This window comes from Fundulus heteroclitus, unplaced genomic scaffold, assembly GCF_011125445.2.
Source record: "Fundulus heteroclitus isolate FHET01 unplaced genomic scaffold, MU-UCD_Fhet_4.1 scaffold_98, whole genome shotgun sequence".
Lineage (NCBI taxonomy): Eukaryota > Metazoa > Chordata > Actinopteri > Cyprinodontiformes > Fundulidae > Fundulus > Fundulus heteroclitus.
The window spans coordinates 119,648-142,437 of NW_023397450.1; the positions used below are offsets into that span (position 1 = coordinate 119,648).

General features: G+C 37.5%; 1 protein-coding gene across 3 annotated transcripts; it reads left to right on the forward strand.

Moving 5' to 3' along the window:
- The first annotated feature begins 1,862 nt into the window (after positions 1 to 1,862).
- On the forward strand, positions 1,863 to 22,438 carry LOC105923565. 3 transcript variants are annotated; one of them, XM_036135011.1, is made up of 13 exons: positions 1,863 to 2,058; positions 6,661 to 6,774; positions 8,964 to 9,058; positions 9,461 to 9,622; positions 12,575 to 12,685; positions 16,728 to 16,838; positions 16,979 to 17,006; positions 17,115 to 17,144; positions 17,226 to 17,318; positions 18,147 to 18,206; positions 18,516 to 18,563; positions 18,642 to 18,839; positions 21,480 to 22,438. In XM_036135011.1, exons 1-13 carry the CDS (start codon positions 2,043 to 2,045, stop codon positions 21,701 to 21,703), a joined length of 1,290 nt encoding a protein of 429 aa, XP_035990904.1. In that variant the 5' UTR covers positions 1,863 to 2,042; the 3' UTR covers positions 21,704 to 22,438. The 3 variants fall into 3 exon arrangements, with proteins under 3 accessions (XP_035990904.1, XP_035990902.1, XP_035990903.1); XM_036135009.1 differs by having other exon boundaries at positions 1,864 to 2,082; XM_036135010.1 differs by having other exon boundaries at positions 1,864 to 2,082; positions 16,728 to 16,826.
- Positions 22,439 to 22,790: the final 352 nt, after the last annotated feature.

Sequence of the window (22,790 nt, forward strand, 5' to 3'; positions counted from 1 at the left end):
CATTTACGTTGAGTTGTAAATAATTAAATTAAATCCAATATCCACTCCTAGCAGCAATATCTCAAAATATTGTATGTTTATAATTGTCCAAATACCCACTGTACTGGCTTTTCCATTCCATATCAATCTGTAGATTGCTAAAATAAATTATTCCTGTTAGAATTTAAAGAGGTATTGTTACTGGTATCCATTTTAACTGATTATTTGTAGTCATAGGATCAACTGGACAAGGCTGTAAGAACATTGAATACACACCTAATAAGACCAAGGCCCACCCATGGGACACCTGGAGGACGCCCTATTCTCATGCTCAGCTTGCCACAGCTGTATGTCGCACAGGACAAACTGTTCTGGTGGAGGATGAAGCTGTTTGCAAGGTGGAGTGCTCCCCAAAAGGGAGGTACCCCTGTGCTGAAACTATTTTTGAGTTTTGCATCCTCCTTATGGACAAAAATGGCTGGGGTGCTCCTTCGGATGTATATGCTGCCGCAGAACTGTATTCATTACTGAGAAATGGGACCCTTGGAAATCTTTAAATTGATGTACCATAAAAAAAAGTAACTTTTTTTTGGAAGAAAAAGGTTTCACACCCTTCAATTTGTAAAAGTAGTATAACTCGGCTGAATATTAATCGATTCATCAATCGTTTGAAAATATCACTTTAAGTACAAATTTTTATTATGAGAAAAAAGTATAAAATCTTAACGTTCCCATGATAAAAAAAAATACCCTTATAAGTTGTGAAGTTGTGAAACTATTTTCAGTTTAAAATTTTTGAGTTTGAAATATTATTTTTCATTTACTTTCACTTTTTTGTAATTTAGAACATTCTGTTCTGTACTCTAAAACCATAAGAACCCGCTTTCATGCAGTGAATTAGAACCTTTGGGCGGATCCTTTACAGATTAATCAGCACTGTCCATAAGCCTTCAAATATCTCTTTAAAGGTGAGGGAGAACTGATAGAGCCCCAGCCACTCCAAGCTGCTATGCACACATAGACATTTTATAGGTAGACGCACTATGGACTGTTGCTGCCTACTTGAGCTGACAATCAACTGGTGTGGCTGGCATATTAAATATGTAAATAAATATGTGCCTTTATGCTGAAATACTTTGTTTTATGGTCTTAAATAAGAGACATGTTGTATTACAAATGATTAAATGTATAAATTAATACATGTTATACATTAATAAAGAAAGTTGGATTGTTCTTCTAACTTTATTTCACCCTCACAGTACATCCCACATCCAACCTGCATGGGCCTGCATGGGTGTGTTGGCAGGGCTGAGCCTTCTATACACACCAGCAACAATTTCTTCATATTTCTGTGTGCTGTGCATGCACACATGCATACATCCGGTTTTTTTAGAGGCCTAAAAAAATGTTCTTTCAAATATCCAGGTCATTCCAGTGTTTTACACTACCCTGCTTGCAAATAGGACTGCAGCTTAAGACCCTTGAAAAATAACTGTTTTGCACAACTTCCTGCATGTGTTTGTACTCTTTAAATCCAGGTACTTAATTTTGTATCGGGATTGAGCCTTAATTTGTTAAATTCAGCTATAACAGATTAATAAGCATAACATTTTGGTCAATTTGTTGGGTTTCTGCATTGTTCTCGCCATGTAAAAACTATCTTTAGAACCAATCTCAGCCCAAATGGTCCTCTTCACCGCATAGTATATTGCCAATAGTTATAGCCGCTTAATGCAACCATAAACAGCAGAAAATACGGGCAGAGTTACTCCCTCAGTGTTTACTCCCGTCGCCTTCTATGTAAGCCTAGCGTAGGAGAGAGACCCATCCAAGATGGCGGCAACCGAGGACGCGCTTCAGCACGCAATGAGGCGTCTACGTGTGTAACGTCTATGCTATCCACCATGCAAGACTGAAAGTGAAAGTAAAGTGAAATTTGTTGCTGGTGCTTAGCGGACACAGCAGATTTTATTGTAAATCACATGATCAGGAAGTGCTGGGAGGTATTTAAACGATATGAAGGCTGAACCATAGCCTCAGTGACGCTGCAGAGCACCAGGAGCATGGATCGGTCTGAAGATCAAAACACAGAAAGCGCTGCAGGTTATATTGTCCTTTTTTTATTTGCCAGCTTTCTATGTGTGTTCTATGTGTTATTTTATTTATTTATTTTTCTTGTTAATCGTGTGTGTTTGTGTGTGTGTGAGAGAGTCCACCTAAAAGTGGAGAAAATGTGTAGATATGATAAACTTCATCATAAACAAGAAGTTCATAAACATCATCATAAAGGGAAATTAATAGCGACCCAACGGGGTGAAAAGCGGCTCTCGTGACGTAATTTTATTGAAGATAAATAATAGGAAATAATCGTGCAGGGAAAATAGGTTGCATTGATCTGTGTCAATGTGCTGCAAAGTCCGCGGATCTGCGCCGTGTTCCAGGGACCAATTCCACATTCTACTCCCTGGAGTCTGCGCTGGGCAGCGCTGCTGGCAAAATCAGTTTTCTCCTCCTTTTTTCTCTATTTTATGTTGGTTGTTTTGCCAAATACAACCGCTTCATGCAATCCCAGGAAATGCACAGGTGAGTGCACATATCAGATAAAGTAGTAAAATGACTGGCGTGTAAAAATAAATAAGCAAATAAAAAAAAAATTATGGGGATGTAAATAAGGTGCGTTCAAAGATTTAATGCTCTGTGACAATTAGTTAATTTTGCTAAGTTTCATCATCATGGCAGACATTTCTTAATCCAGTCAAATCGGTTAATTTATCTACTTTGATTGCATGTGTGTTTTTTTTCTCTTATTATAAACCAATCAAAACTCTTGAAAGACAGCGTCACACCTATCAAAGGGTTCAACCACACCTCCTCACTAGGATAAACATTTCTGTTCTCTCCTTACTGACTCTCAGCAACATTTGATTAGGTTTTAAACTAAGACTCGGGTAGGACGCTTTAGGCTAAAAGCTCTCTGAGAGGATTCTTAGAATTTTGTAAATACAGGCACAGATTTTCTTCAGCCAGATTAAAATTGCATGTAATAAAACAACGTATAATTGGGAAGACAACGAATAAAGGTCACTATGAATTTACTTTTTTAAGTTATTGATGCTCTACCTAAGTCAGTACTTCCTAGCTATACAGTAAATGAATCGGACGGGAGGAAAAAAAGCCTGATTGATGAACATAGTAAACAGGAAAAGGTCATTAGTTTCTTTCTAACTGAGAAATATTGACAAAATGGGTTTCAGGAATTACAAGCTCTTAGTTGGAGGAGTGAGTTTTGGCTATTAGAAAGAGTTGCTTTACCACAAACCTTTTTCTTAACACAAAGTGTTAAAGAATCTGAAACCTAAGATATATCAAATATGCTTTATGGATTGGATAAATAGTATCAGAACCAACAGAACCTGTAAAATGTAACAGTATTAGCCTGTAATCGCCAATATAGGTACAATCTAAAAAAGCATATTTTTTGCACATAGAGTGAAATATTTCAAGACTTTTTTTTTTTGCAGTTGATATGACGTTGGCTTAAAAATAATGAGCCAAAATGTTGTGTCAGAGTATTATGAAAATTTTAAATATTGGAAGCTAGTTGTGTCACAACATAAACAGCGAATAAACTTAAAACACCAGAGACGGATTTCACCAAAGCCGAAATCCAGGGTTAGTGCCTGGTTAAAGCCAGGCTTGACATAGTGTGATCAATGCATACTTAGCTTTACCCATTTCACAAAGTCCAATCCAGGCTCAGAAAACACCACTATGTCAAGCCACGTAGTAAACCAGCTAAATGTGCATCCCGGCTGTCACCATGAGGTCAATTACAGATTCACTGATGCTCCTGGATGAGTTGCGTGTGCCAATTTTCATACCAAAGGAGCAACATCATTCATGAAGTCTTATGAGAAACCGAAGCACAGCAAACTTATGAAAGGAAAAGCTGCAACTATTACAAAAGGAAAAAAAACAACATTTGTTTGGAGCTACTTTTATTGCAAAAAAAAGGTTAAACCCTTTCCTCTGATCGATCCGATTTAGACTTTAGAGGGCGCTGTTTTCCTGACCTTTCCATAACTCCTGAAGCAGTAGTACTGAATAGAGTGATGATATATTTCAGCAGACAACCTTTGCAAAAAAATTATTCACATCATATCAGATTTTAAAAGTGGCATTAATAATTTGTATTTATAACAGAAAGCGTGACTCTAAAACAAATTGAAAGAAGATGATGTAAGAAATCTGATATGCACTAAAATTACCTGTTCATGATTAAAAATGTATCAAAAATGAGATTGCATATTTTGTGGACTTGAGGGGAAATATGTTTTTTCTTGAGGCGTCAGCAAAACAGTGCCCCACTTACATATTCAGAGATGACAGTGTGCAGTAGGCAGTAATATTAAGGCGATTGTAACATATGAGGGCTAGTAACAGTGAGATGATTTTAAAGCAGTAGACTGCAGTCTCCCATCAGGGGGCAATTGCCCTCACAGCTCTTGGGAAGAAGCTTTTTCTAAGTTTATTTGTTTTGGCTTTGAGGTTGCTGAAGCATTTACCTGATGGGAGAGGGGCAACCAGCGCATTGCTTGGGTGGGTGGGATCAGTGGAGATGCATCTGGCCCTTCTTTGGACTCGTTCTGCATAGATTGAATCTAGATCCTGCAGAAGGCATCCCACAATCCCCTGCGCTGTTCTCACCACCCGTGCTAAGTCCTTTCTCTCCTGAACTGTGCAACTCTCATACCATACAGTTATGCTGAGACATATCACAGGCTCTGTGGTTGCGCTAAAGAAGTTCTTTAGTAGTTTAGTGGAAAGTACAGACCTTTTCAGCTTCCTGAGGAAGAAGAGCCATTGATGGGTCTTCTTCCTCAGGTTGGAGGTGTTTATAGTTCAGGAAAGCTTGGAGGAGATGTGGATGCCCAGGAACCTAATGCTGTCCACACGCTCCACCACCTCCCCATGTAGGTAGAAAGGAGTATGTTCAGTCCTCCTGGATCTCCTGAAATCTATTATTACCTCTTTGGTCATAGTGGTGTTCAGGATCAGGTTGTTCCTGGAGCACCACTTTGTGAGATTGCTGACATATCCCTGCAGCGGGACTCATCATTGTTGGAGATTAAAACCCATTACATTAAAGATTAAAACCCATTGTCGTCAGCAAACTTGACCATTGTGTTTGTGGGGTGGACAGCAGAACATTCCTGGGTGAAAAGGGCGAAGAGAGCTGGGCTGAGGACACAACCCTGTGGCATTCCTGTGTTGAGGATCAGTGGAGCAGATGTGCGTTTACCTATCCTCATCACCTGGGGCCTGCTGGTGAGGAAGTCAGTGATCCAAAAGCAGAGAGGAGTGGAGCTTCAGAGCCAACATGTCTGGTAGCAAGGTGTTAAATGATGAGCTGAACTCCATAAAGAGCTTTCTAACATAGATGATGGGCTGCTGCAGGTGAGTCAGAGCTGAGTGCAGTGCTAACGAGACAGAGTCCTCCGTGGAGCGATGCTCCCTGTAGGTAAATTGCAGGCTGTCCTGGCCAGCGTCCTTGATGTGCTTTAGGAGGATCCTCTCGAAGCACTTAAGGATGACAGGGGTCAGAGCAATGGGACGATAATCATTGAGGCAGTTGATGATTGGTTTCTTGGGGAAAGGCACAATAACGAAGGATCTCAGACAGGCAGGAACCATGGAGAGCTGCGGGGAGAGGGTGAAGATGTCATGAAAGACCCCTGCTAGCTGGTCAGCACACAATTTAATCATCAGGGCTAACATCATGTCTGTCCCTGGGCCTTGTTGGTGTTGACCCTTTTCAGGGAAGAGGTAATTTGGTGCAACTGCAGCCCTGAGGCTGATGGTGCTCCTTTGGCTTGGGAGGATGTTCAGGCTCCCTGCTGCTTGGAGTGTCGAAGCAAGCGAAAAAGCTGTTTAGGGTGTCAGGGACAGTTTGCTTCTAGCCCTGCTGTAGGCCAGTCTGTCTCCAGATCTGAACAATGTATCCCGGACCTTCAGCAGGGACTGCATCAAGCTGTCCACCCATGGTTTCTGGTTAGGAAACACTGATTGTCTTTGTGGGTAGGACAGCATAAGTGCAGAAGTGGATTTAAGAAACCACAGATGATAATGATGATGGGGGGAGTGCTAGCCTAGTGTTTAGAGCAGCGCGCTTGCACTCAGAGAAGTACCCGGTTCGATCCCCAGTGCCTGCACTCTGGGTCCCTGAGCAATACCCTTAACCCCCGAATGCTCCCCGGGCGCCCCACTGCTCCCCTAGGGGATGGGTTAAAAGCAGAGAAACCACATTTTGTTGCTTTGTACTTGTGACAGTGCAATGACAATAAAGTTGAATTCTATTCTATTCTATGTGTAGCTTTGTAAGTCAGCGTCCTCTTTAAATACATCCCAGTCAGTGATTCCAAAACAGTCCTGTAGGGTTGAGCAGGCCTCTTCTGTCCTGAACCTGAATGTTCAGGACAGAAGAGCAACCAGCTGATCAGATCCATAGTTTGCAATTCAGATGATTTGGAGAAAAAGGTTCTGAGGGATTTACACAGCAGCATACAAACAGAGAGCACAAGCAGAAAAAATGTGTTACCAAAGGTAGGGGTGTTTTTAGCCAACACGCACAACACCCTTGAGTTAACACCTGCTCTGTTTCTCTGTCCTTTACTGTCCTAGAGATAGCTACAGAGGGTACTGAGGAGCCAATGGAGGAAGATCTAGGAGACCAGGCTGGACGGTCCCTTTCAGGCTTACCTCCCGGGGGCAACCGAGGTGCAAGGGAATTTCCTGGTGAGTCTCGGATCAGACCAGGTGTTTTCACTTGAACTATTTGTTATTACTTCCATCTTCCTGGTTTAAAACATTTACTGTCTGAAAATAAAATGTCTTTAACATTTGATCACTATGTTTGACACAATTCATAGTCAGTGCAATGAGTTAGACCTCAGCATCTCTCTGATTTGATAATATAATAAAGACTTTAGCTTTGCGGTAGGTTCAAAAGCTCTAGTAGGAGGAAAATCAGGAGGATAAACTCAGAAAGAACCAGAGGAAGAATCGTGAGGATGAAGAGGATGAAGATACACAGGAGGAAGAGAAACATATATTGTGTTTGTGTGGTCCATTAGATAAGCAGTCCCTTAACACTGTGTGAACAAGATAACAGACATGCAGCATGACCAATAATCAACATTTTGATTAATAAAATGAATCAATGTGAAGAGTAATAGCAGATAAACCTAAACTGAATTTATTATGAATGTTCCACGTTAGCACTTAAATGCAAATATATTTCAACAAGCATTCTGTAGTGGTTTCTGCTGGCGAACCCGAAATTTAGCCGGTCGCAGAGTTACGTAAAAAAAGAGTTTATTTAAAAAGCAAAAACAGACAAAGAGATGCAGGTGTTACCAGTCTTGAGACGAAGCAGGTGGAGCATGGAGACAAACTGAAAAAGTAAACACGGTCACAGGTCAGGAGATGTAAATCTGGCAGCAAGTGGGTCAGTGAGGCAGGAATATAAAGGCAGGTGAACAGGTGAGCAGAGTTGGAACTAATTAGTGACAACAGGTGGAAACGGTCTGGGCATGGAGATTAAATGAGCTGTCTGCTGAGGAGAGTGTAAAATAATTAGTCCAGAACAAAGCAAAAAACTAAATCGTGTCAATTTAAGTAAATATATTTAGTCAATATTTTTGTATAATGAGATCAAATTTTTCCTACCTTCCTACAATAATTTATTTATTGTTATTTTATAAATTTTGACGATAACAGGCTGGAGAATAACATGAAAGGGTGGTTTGTAGCACACCAGGTTTAGTAAATGTGTTAATTTAAGTTAACAAAATCTAACAAAATATTTTTTTTCAGAACAGGAAACTGTTAATAACCAGAAAGATGGATGTCATCAGTTCACACTTAGGTTAAATCAGAGGTAATACTTTGTCATTTACTACCTGTTCAAAAGGGAAGTGTTTTACGTAGAAAGTTAATCTAAGTTCCATATCCTGGATGTTCTCAGTCATCAAGGATATGGAAAATGCAAAAACAAACAACTGGACTTCATTTCTTGTAATTGAAGATGTTTTGCTTGTTTGACTTAAATGGCTTCTTTTACTCCTCTTCTTGGTCCAAAATATGAACATTTTGGTCCTCAAAAGAGTGTCCCTTGTGAACTTAGATTTAAAGAGTGGCTCTTCCTAAACAGCTTAAAACTCAGAACCTCCCTCACAAGTTCAGAACCGAGAAAGCCCCTCAGACAAAAAGTGAAGAATCTTCAATTATAAAAACTCCAGTCTAGTTTGTTTTTACACCTTTTTTGGATGTGAAAACAAGATAACTTACAGATAGTGTCAGATCAATTTTATAATCAATAACAATACAAGATAGGAGTAATAGAAGATTGTACAAAAAACGTAATTTGTTATTACGCATTAGACTAAAAACGTCTGACACTCATGCAGGAAATCTAAGGATTAAAGATTATGAGAGCAAGAATGTTAAAATAATAAATTATATAGTCCTTCTACTACCTTGTTGCAGATACTGACATAGCAGGGAAAAAGGTGGAACATAAAATAAGATGCATTGATGTATGTGGAAATGTTTGATCATTTTTACTAAAGCTTTTAAATTCATTTTAAATGACTGATTTTAAAGAGGACAACAACAGTACAGGCAGATTACATTGGATTTGCACCCACTAACGTTTTATTAGTTTTCCGTATTTTATTAAGTCTGTCAGAACCTTTGGAGAACACTGACCGATCTTAAGAAAAAAATAGATTTTATTTGGTTTGTTGGTGCTCACCTGAGATCACACTGCATATTTAACAGGATTGTGGTAAACCTTTACAGTGTGTGGATGGCAGATCACCGTCAGTAAGCGAGAGTCCCAAGGTTGTGTTTTAAGCCTCTCGGAAATGTGACACATATAGTCTGTTCTGTCCATCTGAATACCCAAACACCTCTTTCCATAGATGAACCCAGCGGTATGGCCACAGCAGATCAGCCAGAAGTTAAAAAACAGCGTCAGGAAAACACTGACCAACCAGATTATTGCCCAAAATCAGAGGTAAGACACCATGATTCATAGTTTTATTGTTATTTAAGGGGTGACATCATACACCTACTGCTTCCCGAGAAACCAATGGTGACCTGAATTTGGAAAAGTTTATCTTTCTAAAATGAGATGAGATAAGAAATCATGACATTATAATAAAATAAATGAACAACAAAAGTTGAATAAAAGGATTGTAGGGTTCTCTATCCCAAAACATTTATGACTTTTACAATGCGTTCAATCTTTTTAAATGTATGGACTTCTAATTATAATTTATCTTGGTGTTGAGTTTAATTTCCACACACGTCGTTATCTCTTGAAAATTCATGAACTTCGGCAGCTTCTTTCCTCGTGTTTAAGAAAACCTGTTCATCACTATTATATCTTAACACAAACTCTCTGCTGTTTTTTCAGGCTGAAGACAATAGAAAGTACTTAATGGAGTGTTCAAAGTGCAATATTAAATTTGCTCCATCTGTCAAATTTGACCAACGTGAAGTCAACATTAGTTTGCACAAAGAGAAAGGAGATGACCAAAACCCCTTCTTCACAACAACGTTACCCTGCACAAAACAGGTGAGGTCAAATATCAGTGTTTATAAATCTTTAGACAGTCCTATGAAAAAGTGTTTCAAATTTTGCTTGTTTACATTTAATTGTTCCAGATCATCAGACTTTTTTTTATTTCAGAGAGAGATTATATAAGTAAAACAAAATAAGGTATTTAAATAAGGATTTAGTTTGATAAAGTAAGAGAGGTATTCAAACCAATTAATTGGCCATGAAGTAATAACTAGTTGTGCAGCACCTGACTGCAACCACTGCCATCACCAATTCCCATCAGGAAATAAATATACAACACTGTTATCTGCATACATCTGACAAGTAACATGAGGTGGATAAACTTCAGGAATGTCAATAATATACACAACAAATAGCAAAAGACCCAACATTTCAAACGCATTTCAGAAAATCCCACTGAAGTTTCCTATCATATCTAAGTGACAGGTTTTCTGTCTCTTAGGGCCCGGTCTTCAAAGATTCCAACTAACGACGCTAAAGGAAGATCAAATCCTTCACATAATCACTCCAGACATGCAGCAAGCACTAAAATTTGTTTTTAATGAATGGAGAATTTCTGCTGTTAATCGTCTTAGAGACACTATTAATTATGTTTTAGAATAAAGAAAACAGGTTTATGTGTCAGCAAAAGCTCTGCAAAACCTAAGATTTTTATTTTTATTTTATGTCACACTTTAATAAGAAAATATTAAAGCTGACCAATCATTATGCTACTGGTTCGTGTATCTGGCAGTGACCATGTCAATGGTGACAGATGAGCAGAGATTCTCAAGCCTATTGACTGAACCCTGCCTCTAGTTGTTGGAGATAATAATGATGATAACTATTTAAAAGAAAATAATAAGATAAAAAGGGGTCATTGTCAGCCCTGACCAGCGTCCACCTCTCCTCTTCCCTCATCTCAGAGAGACTCTAGTGGCTGTATCCAGCAGGGTAAAACTGTCTTTACAGCCCAAAGACTGTTCCTAGGAGAGGATTAATATTCAGCTTTGTTTATTACAGGCATGCCACAATGTTTAGGTTCAGATTTGGTATTTTTCGCCTTGGTTTAAGTGGATGAAGATTAATGCAGCATCTGTCACCCCGCCCTGACCCCCGTGGACGCTGCATCTCTTTGAGGATGCCTCCTTTTCCTTACCAAAATTATTCTGCTGTTGTTATTTTAACAGTCCAAGTATGTTCACATGCAGAAAGACTCTCTTTCCTTCTTTTGTCATTTTACCAATACCTCCTTTCTGGCCGCAAGCACCGCAGGGGTTTTTGCGTGATGGTTTGCGCCTGACTCTCAGAGTTACTAAATATAGAGGCAAAAAATGCACCAACTCTATTTGAGCTTTGGAAAATTGCTTTGCGGGTGTTACTAATTGACATTTGCATATTATGCTATTGTACATATCTGTAAAAACTCTATTAATAGTAACATCTACCTGTATATTATATCCAGTACACATCCAGCTGTAAATTTAGTTTACAATACAAGTTATCTATATATTATGTTCATAGGACAAATCTATCAGTAAAATTCTGTTTATAATAGTATCCATCTCTATATTTATTCAGTAAAACCCATGTCATGTACTTATGGAACCACTGCTTATCCTGCACTTGCTGCTATTGCACTTCTGGTTAGACCTAAACTGCATTTCGTTGCCTTGTACCTGTGTAATGACAATAAAGTTGAATTTAATCTAATATCACCTCCCCTAACTTTGCACAGTTTGATCATTAGCATGTGATCTACATATTCATGAAGACACTTATGCAAAAAAGGTTTGTATTCAGTGTTCTGCTCATTTTATAGACGCAAATTGCTTTGCTCCTGGTTTAAAGGTCAGCTTTGTACCTGTTTTAATACGTACAAACCTCCTAAAAAATTAAGCCCTTAGACATGATTTTATCTATTTCACTACATTGGTTAAAATATTACATTTTCTTGATTTTTCAGTAAGAATCTCATGGGACAGAGGATCAATGGGTTTCCTCATATGTACACATAACAAAAATATAAACGCAACACTTTTGGTTTGTTCCCATTTTTTATAAGATGAACTCAAAGATCTAAAACTTTTTCCACATACACAATATCACAATTTCCCTCAAATATTGTTATTGTGCGTAAATTGTGAATTTATTGTGCATAAAATGTGAATTTAGTCTGCCCCAGTACTAAGTTAATATATTTTTATCCTTTATGGTCATTTCATTAAAGCCACTCAGTTTTATCTTATTGCTATTACCTTTTTTGGAACAATTACATCTTTGCAGATGATGTTTACATACTGGTGATGATTTTATTTATTTTAATTGTTTAAATCCTATGAAAACTTTTGTCCTTAATAGGAAATTGTATATGCAAAATAAACTATATATGAACCTTGAAAATTAAACAGATTATTTGTTTGCACATACATCATTTCATCACATCTCAGCTACTGATTTCATTGCGTCCTTTGACCAAAAACTTCTATGGTTTCACAAATGTTCTTTGACGAAGTGTAGAGTTTCAGCAAAGTTTGTTTGTGTTAGCCACATCTTATTTGAAAAATAAGCATTTTCCTACAAATGTATTTTCCATAATTATTTTCAGCTAGTAAATTTTCATATTTTATTATCAGTTTTACACTTTAAAGCATTCTTTATGATCATGGTCTCTCATTTGTAACCTTAGCTTTTTCTTTAACAATAGCAGTGGTTTTTATTCAGATAAGATAGTCTTTATTCATCTCACAGTGGAGAAATTCACGTGATTCAGGTACATGTTTACCTTTACTTTTAAAACTTAGTTGTCCATAACTGGATCATAAAAAAATTTATAGTTGAAATTATGCTGACAATAATAATTTCATTAGTATTTGAAAGAATAATTAATTCACCATAACAAAGTATATATAGCTCAAACTTGTTTTTGTTTTTTTTAAAGCTTAACTTTCTCTGTTGTCTCCTCAGACTGAAAATCTTGAAGCGACTTATAACAGCTGTCAACACAAATTGCATTACAAGTTTACCACTCAGGATAATAACAAGGGTGGATTTGACATTAAGTTGTCCATCGAAAAGGTAAGTTAAGATGACTAGATTTTGTAAGAGATGTAGAAACAGGGGTAGACCACGAAAAAACAGCTTTGCTTTTGTATTGGTTGTACCATGGGCGTAGCTTTGTATAGGGACCATAGGGACATGTCCCTACCAATAATTCGATGTGAATAACATGTTTATAGTTTACAATACAGCGTTGTTACAGCAGTCGCTTATTTTCCTCTCGCAGCTCCGCTGCTTGGCGGCCGTGGCTGCTGCTGCAGCTCCGTCTGCCAGCCTGTGTGTCCAGTCGGTCTTTCCTGTCGCTTTAACTCAGCAGCGCATGTAACTGTGCTGTGTGCTGTTTAACTCCACTCTCATTGGTTGTTTTGCCTTAAGTCCCGCCTTCTCTCTCCCTGGTTGGCTGTTTTCTAGTGCGTGCATGTGCGTGCATGCTTGCAGCGCAAAATTTAAATTTAATTCACGCTAGAATACTGCGGTTAGCCTCGTGAGACCATCCTGATCTCGCGAGCTTTCAAGGTTTCACTCCCAGATCAGTCTGGCTACTTTCCGTTAAAGAAAATTTGGAGCCGTTCACCAAACGAACGTCCAATCAGCGTTGGCTTTGAGGCGGGTTGAGGTGTGACGCAACCGGAAGCGTGACAGTTCAGTCTAAAGAACATGGCGGCTTCAGCCGATGAAACTAGCGTTAGCGTGGCTATCGAGCAAGTTTTATCGGAATTACAGAGTATTTCTTTGCTGAGCTAACGAGCCTTTACCTGCAGCAGCAAGAGTAGCTTGGCTTGTGGTTGTGTTTTCGTCGTCCCTCTGGTACGAGCGACGACGAATCTGATTGGTTCATTTGGCCCTTCTATCACCAACATAGGCCAATCAGCTAACCAGTATTTTCGCCCCTTCCCAAAATTACTTCAACGGAAGGTTTCCAGATGGATATGTGGAGCAAATCCATCTGGCGGAGTCAGGTAATACTGCGGTTACTACAACGAACATTACACTACGAAACTAGTCCCAATTAAAAAAAATTATATTATCTACGCTATAACAGGCGATAGAAGAAGCAGGAGAGAGTAGTTTTCATTTGTGGAACTTAAGAAATGTAAGTAACCAACGTTAGCATCTTAAAATAATATTTAATTCTGAAGTATAATACATTTTATCAACAAAAAACTTTTTTTATTTTATAAAACTAAATATTCTGTGTCAGGCAGGAGTTCTGAAGACTGCTGGAAAAATCGACAAGCAAAGAGTTTAAGCTTTCAAAAAATCCCTTTAAGGCAGTTCAGATATAAATAGCAGGTGTTATTCGTTTTATAGAGTATAACAATACGAGATGGTGCCTAAACATTGCTATTTTTTGTTTAGAAAGCATAATTAGGGTTCCACATAATAGTGCTATTTAATTGACTATTTCTACTTTTGGAAATAGGATAAAGTACAAACAGAGGAACACATTGGTTTGATTTTACATAGATTTCCACACAGTCCATAAGTAAATTAGTACAAACATTAGTGTCCGGTAAAAATGCTTGAATCTGGCTGTTTATTTTGGATATTATTACATTACGGATAAGATAGTGTTATATTTTCTTTTAGTAATTGTTAAAAGCGATTTTATATTTGAATAAACTTAGGCTCATGCTTAGTGTTGTGATTGTAGATGATGCCACCAAAAAAGAAAAGAGACATAAGGAGCTATTTTAACACTCAGACAGTAAGTATCATAGGATGATATAAAAGGTTGTGTTACATTTAATCCTTTAATACTGAAAACACACTTGTATAATAGTAACATTATATGATTATAGGAAACACAGATATCCAGTAATAATGATGCAGGGCAGCTTGGAGGTGAAGCAGCTGGCCCTTCAGTGCTTCAGGTGATGTCTAATTGATTTTAATTACAAATTAAGGAGCAGCTTTTTATTTATATACAATATATATAGTGCTTATAAAATTTGTATTAATGTAGCAAAAAATACTGCTTTTCTCTTTAAACGAAATGTCCCCTGATGCTCATGTCAAGTATAAAAAAATAGGGGCATGCATATTGCGTAGGACCAATGACATCAAACCAATGAAACTTGAGACCAGTAGTGTCCCTACCAAAGTTGAAATCAAACCTACGCCCATGGGTTGTACTATTAATTAAACAACATCAAGCCAAATGTAAACGTGCTAAAGGTAGTGGAAAATAGTCACAAACAACACCTTGATACCATCACTGAAGAATGTACAGAATTATTTAATACAAAATGTATTGTATGTCATTGTGTATGTATTTGTACACAATGGCTTTCAAGCAGTGTGTGATTTGCAAAAAAAACAGAGGGGGGGGGATCATTTCAAAAGTTAGCTAGCAGGTGCTCTTTCAGGTAGCTAGCTAGGTCCAGTAGGTTAGACTATTGTTTTTAAACTTGCGGCATCTACTGTCGGGACTCGGGAGTGGGTTTACTTTAACCGCTTTGAGCAGAAAAGGTAATAATACTCTTTAAAAACAAACAAAAAAATTAATTTACAAATGTGTAGGACACAAGACATGTATTAATATAAATCCATAATATTTAGGGGTTAAAAATAATCAATTTGACTGAAAGCTTTTCTAGTCAGCCCATATATTCCTGGGCCGTGGACGTCATGCCACCTTAGTAACCTCATTTACTTATTGTGCAAAGTCCTCTTTAAACCAATCTGGTAGTTCCATTGACAATTCCTGTATCTCTCCCACCTTCCAGCTTCAGAGCCTTTGCACCATCAAGGACAGCCCTCTCCATAATCTTCTTCACTTTCCACATCCATAACATCATCTGGTTAACTTTCATATTTGCAGCATCAAGTTCTTCCTTCACACTTTTGCCAAACTGGTCCACAGTCCACTCACCTTTCCACTTTACAATTTCAAAACCCTCCATAAACTGCAGCTAATTCAAAAGACAGCATCTTGCATCATTACATCATCTTCTTCACACCTGTACATTAACTCCAGTGTCACATTCAATATAAATCAATCCTATGATCATACAAGGCCAACAACAGCCATGGACAAAGAGGGACACAAAACCAACACTATCATGAAATCATACATTTTAACTTGACACAGATCGCACATTACAATAATCAGTCTCCGCTTTGCCCGTTATTGCTCACCAATTAATTATCACAACTCATGAGTTTATAAAAAGGCATTAACTTTTAGCCCAGTGACCTGTCCAGGATGGACTCTGTGTCCCCACCTCTCGCTCATTGACTGCTGGAGAGTCAACAGCTCCTCCACGACCTTGTGTTACGTCAAGCCGCGTTTTCCAATTAGATACGGCATGACGTAACACCTGTACGGAAAAGCAGGTATAGAAAATCCATGGATGGGAGGTTCCATTTTTAAAATGTTTAATAAAATTGCTTAAAGTTTATCAGAAAAAAACGTAACTTGCTTTTAAATAACATTAAAAATGTTATTAAACTTCTGCTAAGTTAAATATTGTTTAAGGTAATCTTGGCTGGTTTAGCTTGTCGGTCTGGCAGGTGTTTTGGGTTGGAGTAAAATGAGTCCATAGTTCCACAGGAGTCTATTTAACATGTTTTTGGTGCGACTCGCTTCACATGACGCTCCACTCCGTGGAAAAAAAACAAATAACTACAAAAACTCTGACAATGGCCTTTTCTCTGGTCTCACACAGTTAGAACCCGTTCTCCAGTCCATGTTGTAGCTGCAGTTTGTATTATTTTTGATGTAGTTTCTTAATAATCTGTATGCATCAAAATCCTTGTCATTTTATTTAACCAGTGTCCTGGTTCAGCTCCTCATGAGGTGGAGCTGCTGCATACTGACTGACAGCCGCTCTGACTGCAGCTCTGCCTTCTTTGTTACAGAAAAGCGCGTTATGCTAAATTAGCCGAGCTAGAGCGTTACTCTTTCAGTTTTAAATAAAACATAACAGTGAATCATGAGGAGATCCCTGGTCGCTTACACACTATGAGAGCCATGAATATATAGTGTTCCTCCCAGGAGCTACATGTCCCAGTAATTACAGCTGCCAAAGGTGTAACCACTCAGACTTGTTTACAGGTGAATCACGGGGACCAGGGAGTGATGTCACATTACTCCAAACAGCAGCGTATCAGCCAGGAACAGATGGGGACCGTTACACCAGACCTGAGAGCTTTGGCAAGTAGAATGGTGGATCTGGTTGGCTTTACTATTTCTGGCCCAAATAGTTTAACAAAGGGTTTGGCGGCAGTGAAATTTTAGATATAGCTTATATATTCAATATAGCACCAATCCTACATGTTGTTTCTGAATGTTTCTTTTGTGTGAAGGAGATCCAGAAGGAAGGCGGATCTAAGGGTTCGTCATTTTCCTTTGATCAGTTTTAAAATTCAAATTTTAGGTAAACAAAAAGCTGAACCACTGATTATCTAAGGCTGAAGTTTAAACTGCCTGTTCTTTCTGCAGATGCTCAACCTGCACAACATGAACATTCAGGTAAGTTAACTCAATCTTATTTAGAAACTGTTTCAAAGATAAGTTAATTGACAACCTCTGTGTCCAAATCTCTGTGCTTAGGTGATGTTGGGAAGCCAGCGGTAAAAGAGAAGAAGGAATGTAAAATGATGGAGGTTAAACAAAAGGCTGACAATTCTTTGGCAAACTCAACAGGTGGGTTTCACCTCAAGGAATCAGAATCAACTTTATTAAAACCTTTTAATGTATAACATAAAGCAAGGTATGTATTAGAGGGTTTTTTTAATTTACAAGAATTTAGATCATTAAAGAATGGGATAGATTTATTCTCAACATGATCCATGAAGCAGCAGAGTGCAACAAGTCATAAGAACAGGTATAAGAAAGGTTGTAAGTTTGTAAAGTTGGTGATGTTGTGGATGGACTGAAGGTGAGCAGGAGCCAGGAGTTCTCCTAATGATGACCAAATTTATCAAAAATAACTAAAGGAACAAATTAAACCCATAGAAGTCATAAGAGCTGTACTAATAGTTTAAATAGCATAAAGGAGGAGATCAAAATGTAGGATCCAACAACAAAGGGGAAGGACAGGGGTTTTAAATACAGAAGAAAGCAGAGATACAAGCAGGAGGAAAGGTGAAAGTAATCAACTAGACAAGAGACAGATGAAAGACATAATGAACTGACAGTGTGCACACAGAGGGGTATTCAGGAACAGAGGAGGAACTAACCACTATAGGTGCAAGACCTTGAAACTTAACTAAATCCATAAAATATCTCAAGGAATTAAAGAAAGCCTGATCCAACCTCTCTCTCTCTCTCTCTCTCTCTCTCTCTGTATATATATATATATATATATATATATATATATATATATATATATATATATATATATATATATATATATATCCCAGTAATGATAACATAATATGTTAACCTTAGATATATCACATAATTTAGGTTCAGTTTCAGCCATTCTTCAGCATAAGCTCCTAAGGTTAAACATTTTTCTTTTCTTTCCAGGATCAGTAACTAACACTAATGAATGGGGGAAACAGATTTTGTCTGGGATTGCAGAAACGGGTCTGTTTTATTATTATTATTATTATTTATATATAAACATCTTTGGTAGAAAAATGCACCTAAATTTAGTAAAGTTTACTTCATTTCCATAAAATTGCTATATCGTTAAATTACTGTTGCTGATTCATTTAAAATATTTATTAATAATTAAAACATATTTAGAAATACATTTTGAAATAAATGCCTTTCATAATTTTGTACCCTTATGGGTTTTTAATTATAAACTGCATTAAAGTGCTGCCAAGTTGAAGTGCTGGTTTAATATGTTTCAACATTGTTTTTGTTTTTTTCACTATCATTTCTTATTAGGAATGAGCTTGTTTAGTCGTTTTAAATCTGACCAGCCAAATCAAAAACGTGAGTCAAGCTTCTATTTCTTTATGTTTTGAAATGTGTAAAAGTCAGCAGACATTGATGGTCTTTTCCAAACCACAGTGAAGGTGAAGGTCCACTTCATATCCAAACAAGATACATTTGGTGCTGCTGATGCCATAAAGAAACATCTGAAGAGCAACATGGGGTCATCGCTACAGGAAGAAAAAAGAAGGGATGAATGCAACATGATTGTTGTCTTCTGTCCAGTCACCCCCAGGGTTGAATCAGATGTAAACTCAATGATGGAAACTACAGCAGGTAATGAAAACATTTATAACGTTACCTTCATTTTACAGGTTTGAAAAATCTGGTTCCACCTGGATACTTTGATTCATCACATTTCACAACATCTTTATGGAACATAAGTATTTCTCAGATTATTCAGACTTTGCCAGTTAGTCAACGTTTCAGATTTCCTGTTGTTCTAGATGTGTCTTAATGTTTTCTTGGTTTTTCTCTGTAATTCTCTCAAAGGGTTAATTGTGCCCATGTCAGCATCAGCTGCACGTAAACACCAGTGCTTGTAGCATTTAAAAGATGGTGGGTTTAATTAAACCAGGTATGCTGGATTTTCTAGCTCTTCCAAGTACCTGTGCAAAGAGAGCATATGGTAAATTTCTTATGATTCGTGCAATTTAATTTATTAATAGGTAGCATACTTCAGCTGTTGTTTTTGCTGCAACCAGACATGTCCCTTTTATGGACAGACACAACCCAAAATTACTGATATGTTGAAATTGCAACAGTGCTGAGAAATTAGAGTCTAAGCATCTAAACAAATTAATTTGTATTTGTAATGTATTTGTGAGCAAAGAATGTATTAATGTCATCATAGTGAGGAACTTGTCATGAATTTGATGGGAGATGAATCCAGAATTCAACCAACACAATAGAAATGCTCTTTACGGTGATTTATTAAGGGATGGTGAGGAGAGGGAACCAAACGGGCAAACAGACTGGATCCGAAAAAGGGGTAAGGCAGACATCCAGGCGATACTTGATAGGCAAACAGAAACTGGGCAGAAAAATACAAAACATGTTACAAAAACGGAATCAAGACGCTGGGAGCTCTTACCAGGAAACAGGGGATGCACGCATGGTATGATTGACGACGACCCGACAACTAACTAAGGAGGGAGTGAGACTTAAATAGACGGACAAACAGGTGAGCGGAATTGAAACTAATTAACCAAAGGCGGGAGCAATACAGAACTGACAGGGCACTAGATCATAAACAAAACACAGAACTAAAATCAGAACTAATACAGGGACCAGATAACTGACGAAGTAAAAAGGCTAAACTGGAATTCAAAACAGAAATAAACCCAGAGGCAGCAATAAGCTACTTAACCAAAACAATAAACATAGACCGGATAACCTACAACTGTACAAAAGCTGAAGAATCCAAAACCAGACAGAACAGAAACAAAACCTGAGGTGGAAGACAGGAATAGCTGATCAAATAAATAAACATGAACCAAAACAAAAACCCAAATCATCACAGAACTAACAAAGATGAAATGATGACAAGATGGCATGAAGTTTGTTATCAATTTTTCTCAGAAGGTGAGATGTGAGGTGGCACTGCTAAAATTTGTTTAAAATAAACCATACAGTTTCGTTGAGGTTCAACATAGTAGTAAAATTGGGACATGCATGACTTGTTGGTTTAATGAGAAAATACACAAGTGTGATGATCAGAGAAAGAGATCAGCTAAGGAGAGGTAGGACACAGTGAGGAGTGAAGAGATTTGCCAGTAATGGAGGGAGCCTAAGGCCTAAAGTGAAGGTGGAGGTAGCTAAAGCCAAACAACCATCACATAGGTAATTGTATGACAGATTGGACGATAAGGTATTGGAAAGGTAGGAGGATGGGAAATAATTATACATGTTGGAGAGGCAGAGGGACAAAAATGGGGAGGATTTTCCACAGTTTAAGGTGATTGAGATAGAAATGTACCAACAAGTGTTACAAGGACAACCCAGCTTCACTGAAAAACAAGTAATATCCACATCGATCCACAGGAGAAAACAAAGTATTGTCACAATTCGGCTTCCTCAATCAGACTCGATTTTCCTCTTTTTAGGAAACACAATATGTAAAAAAAAAAACAATTTTATTTTAGTCAGAGCTGAGTAGACTTAATTAGTGGGAACAGGTGGAGATGACCTAGGGGAGGGTGATGGCTGGAGGGAGACTGAGCTGATTGGATAGTGGGTGATGGGTGAAAGGTGACTGGCTAAATAAGAAAAGTAATGATAGTAAGATGGAAAGATAAACAAAAACCCAAAATCAACACAGGAATATGTCATGATTTTGTCCCTTTTCCCTTGTCTTCACACGTATTCACAAGTTTTTTTCAATAGTTCATATTTTTTTATTATTCCAATTCATGTACATTTCAAAAAGACTTTACTTTTGATTAAAACAAGTAAATAATAATGCTGAATCCAATGTGAGTACTTTAAAGAAATTGTACAAACATGCAAAACCTGTTTTTTTTCTGTTGATTATTGAGAAAGAGAAAAATATATCACTGTTAATACAGTTCTGTAAAATATGAATAAACCCAGAAACCTTTTTTACTTTTACTGATTTTGAATTATTATCTTATGTTTTGAGAGATACCTTTTTAATTTTGTGTAAAAATGGGTGAAAACAATGTTTAAATCTCGCCACCAGGATAATTAATTATCATGGTTTAAACTGTTTGAAACTGTTATAGGTAGACACTTTTACAGAGTATGATTCACTTCTCAGTGCAGACTGATATCAGAGGTCCAGGATTTAATTGTGTTGCTATTCATATTTAGAATGAGAGAAAATTGTATTTTCTTTAAATGGAATATAGCTCCTCTTGACCACTTTGAGATGTTTTTTCTTTCATTCTTTTCCAGTTTCATCTTCTGGTAAACCCGTCATTCTAGTTGTGATGCATCACACCAGACACGCGGACTATTCCACTGGACCATATGACCCTCGTGAAACATGGAAAAATGTTGTGCATTATGTTCATGTTCTGTACCATGAGACTACACTAGGATTACTGAAATGTTCTGAAAATGAAGAGGCAATCAAGGACATTCAACAATTTATACTAAAGAAACAACAGTTTGTTTGAAGTGTGCTTTATCGGTCTTGTTTAAAAATGTTTTAGCTCAGTAGTCCATTTCATCATTGCATTTCTTGACTACATAAAACAGGAAACATACACCTACAGAGCTTCTCACCCTAAGCAGGGAATTTCTATTCCAGCTGTTAAGAATTATGTATTTATAGATATGTTAAGTTCCAATTGGATGTAATTTACAACAAACTGCATGTTTCTGCAGATTCTACAGAAGTTTTAGGGCTTAGAACAATTGGTAAATAAAGAAAACAGAACCACAGGCTAAACAGTTGCACTGCAGATATTGTGGTGCAGGTTTTACTTCACACAGTACCACAGTAGTCAACTTCCTGTTGACTGGATGAACTTCCTGTGATTTAATCCCTGTGATTTTTTGCTTATCAACCTTCTCATGCAGACAGTAGCAGTAATTGTTTTCTTTCCAACAAGCTTTCCCTTTCTGACCTCAGTTTTTTCCAGTAATGTTAAATGTTATTCAATTTTAAAAATAGGAAAGCAGGAAATTGTTGTAGAAACAAAACTTAATAACTGAACTTAAAGGTAGGGAACAGTAAATGTTCTTCTTGTTGAAATTATTTTACAGTACTTGCTTGAATATACATCACAAGCTATGTTTCTTAAACATATTACAAATAAAACTGTCATGTTTAATGTTCTCTGCGTTATTTTCTGCAGCTTTACCATGAGACAAAAACACAGCGGACTGAATAAACCATGTAAATATTCTTTTGTTGTGTATTTTCTATTGTTTTACTTCAATTCTCTTAGTTTTTATAGCTTAACATGCATCTCCCAGTGCAATGTAATGGTCCATTTGTGAGACACATAAATGTTATTGGCATAAATTATCTTGTTACCACCTCCGATTTCACCACTCAGAGCTGTATCTTTCACACTGATATCTACAATCACCACAATGAATGTCTTGACTTGCCTGGACACTATTGGTGACCTAAAGACAACTGTCTCCATGTCCTATAATGCACCAGTCTCTCTTCCTGCTGACTGATTATGTCACCCTGTTCACCTCAGCTGCCTCTATCGGCTGCCCAGAGATTAATTTGGCATTAATGGTCAG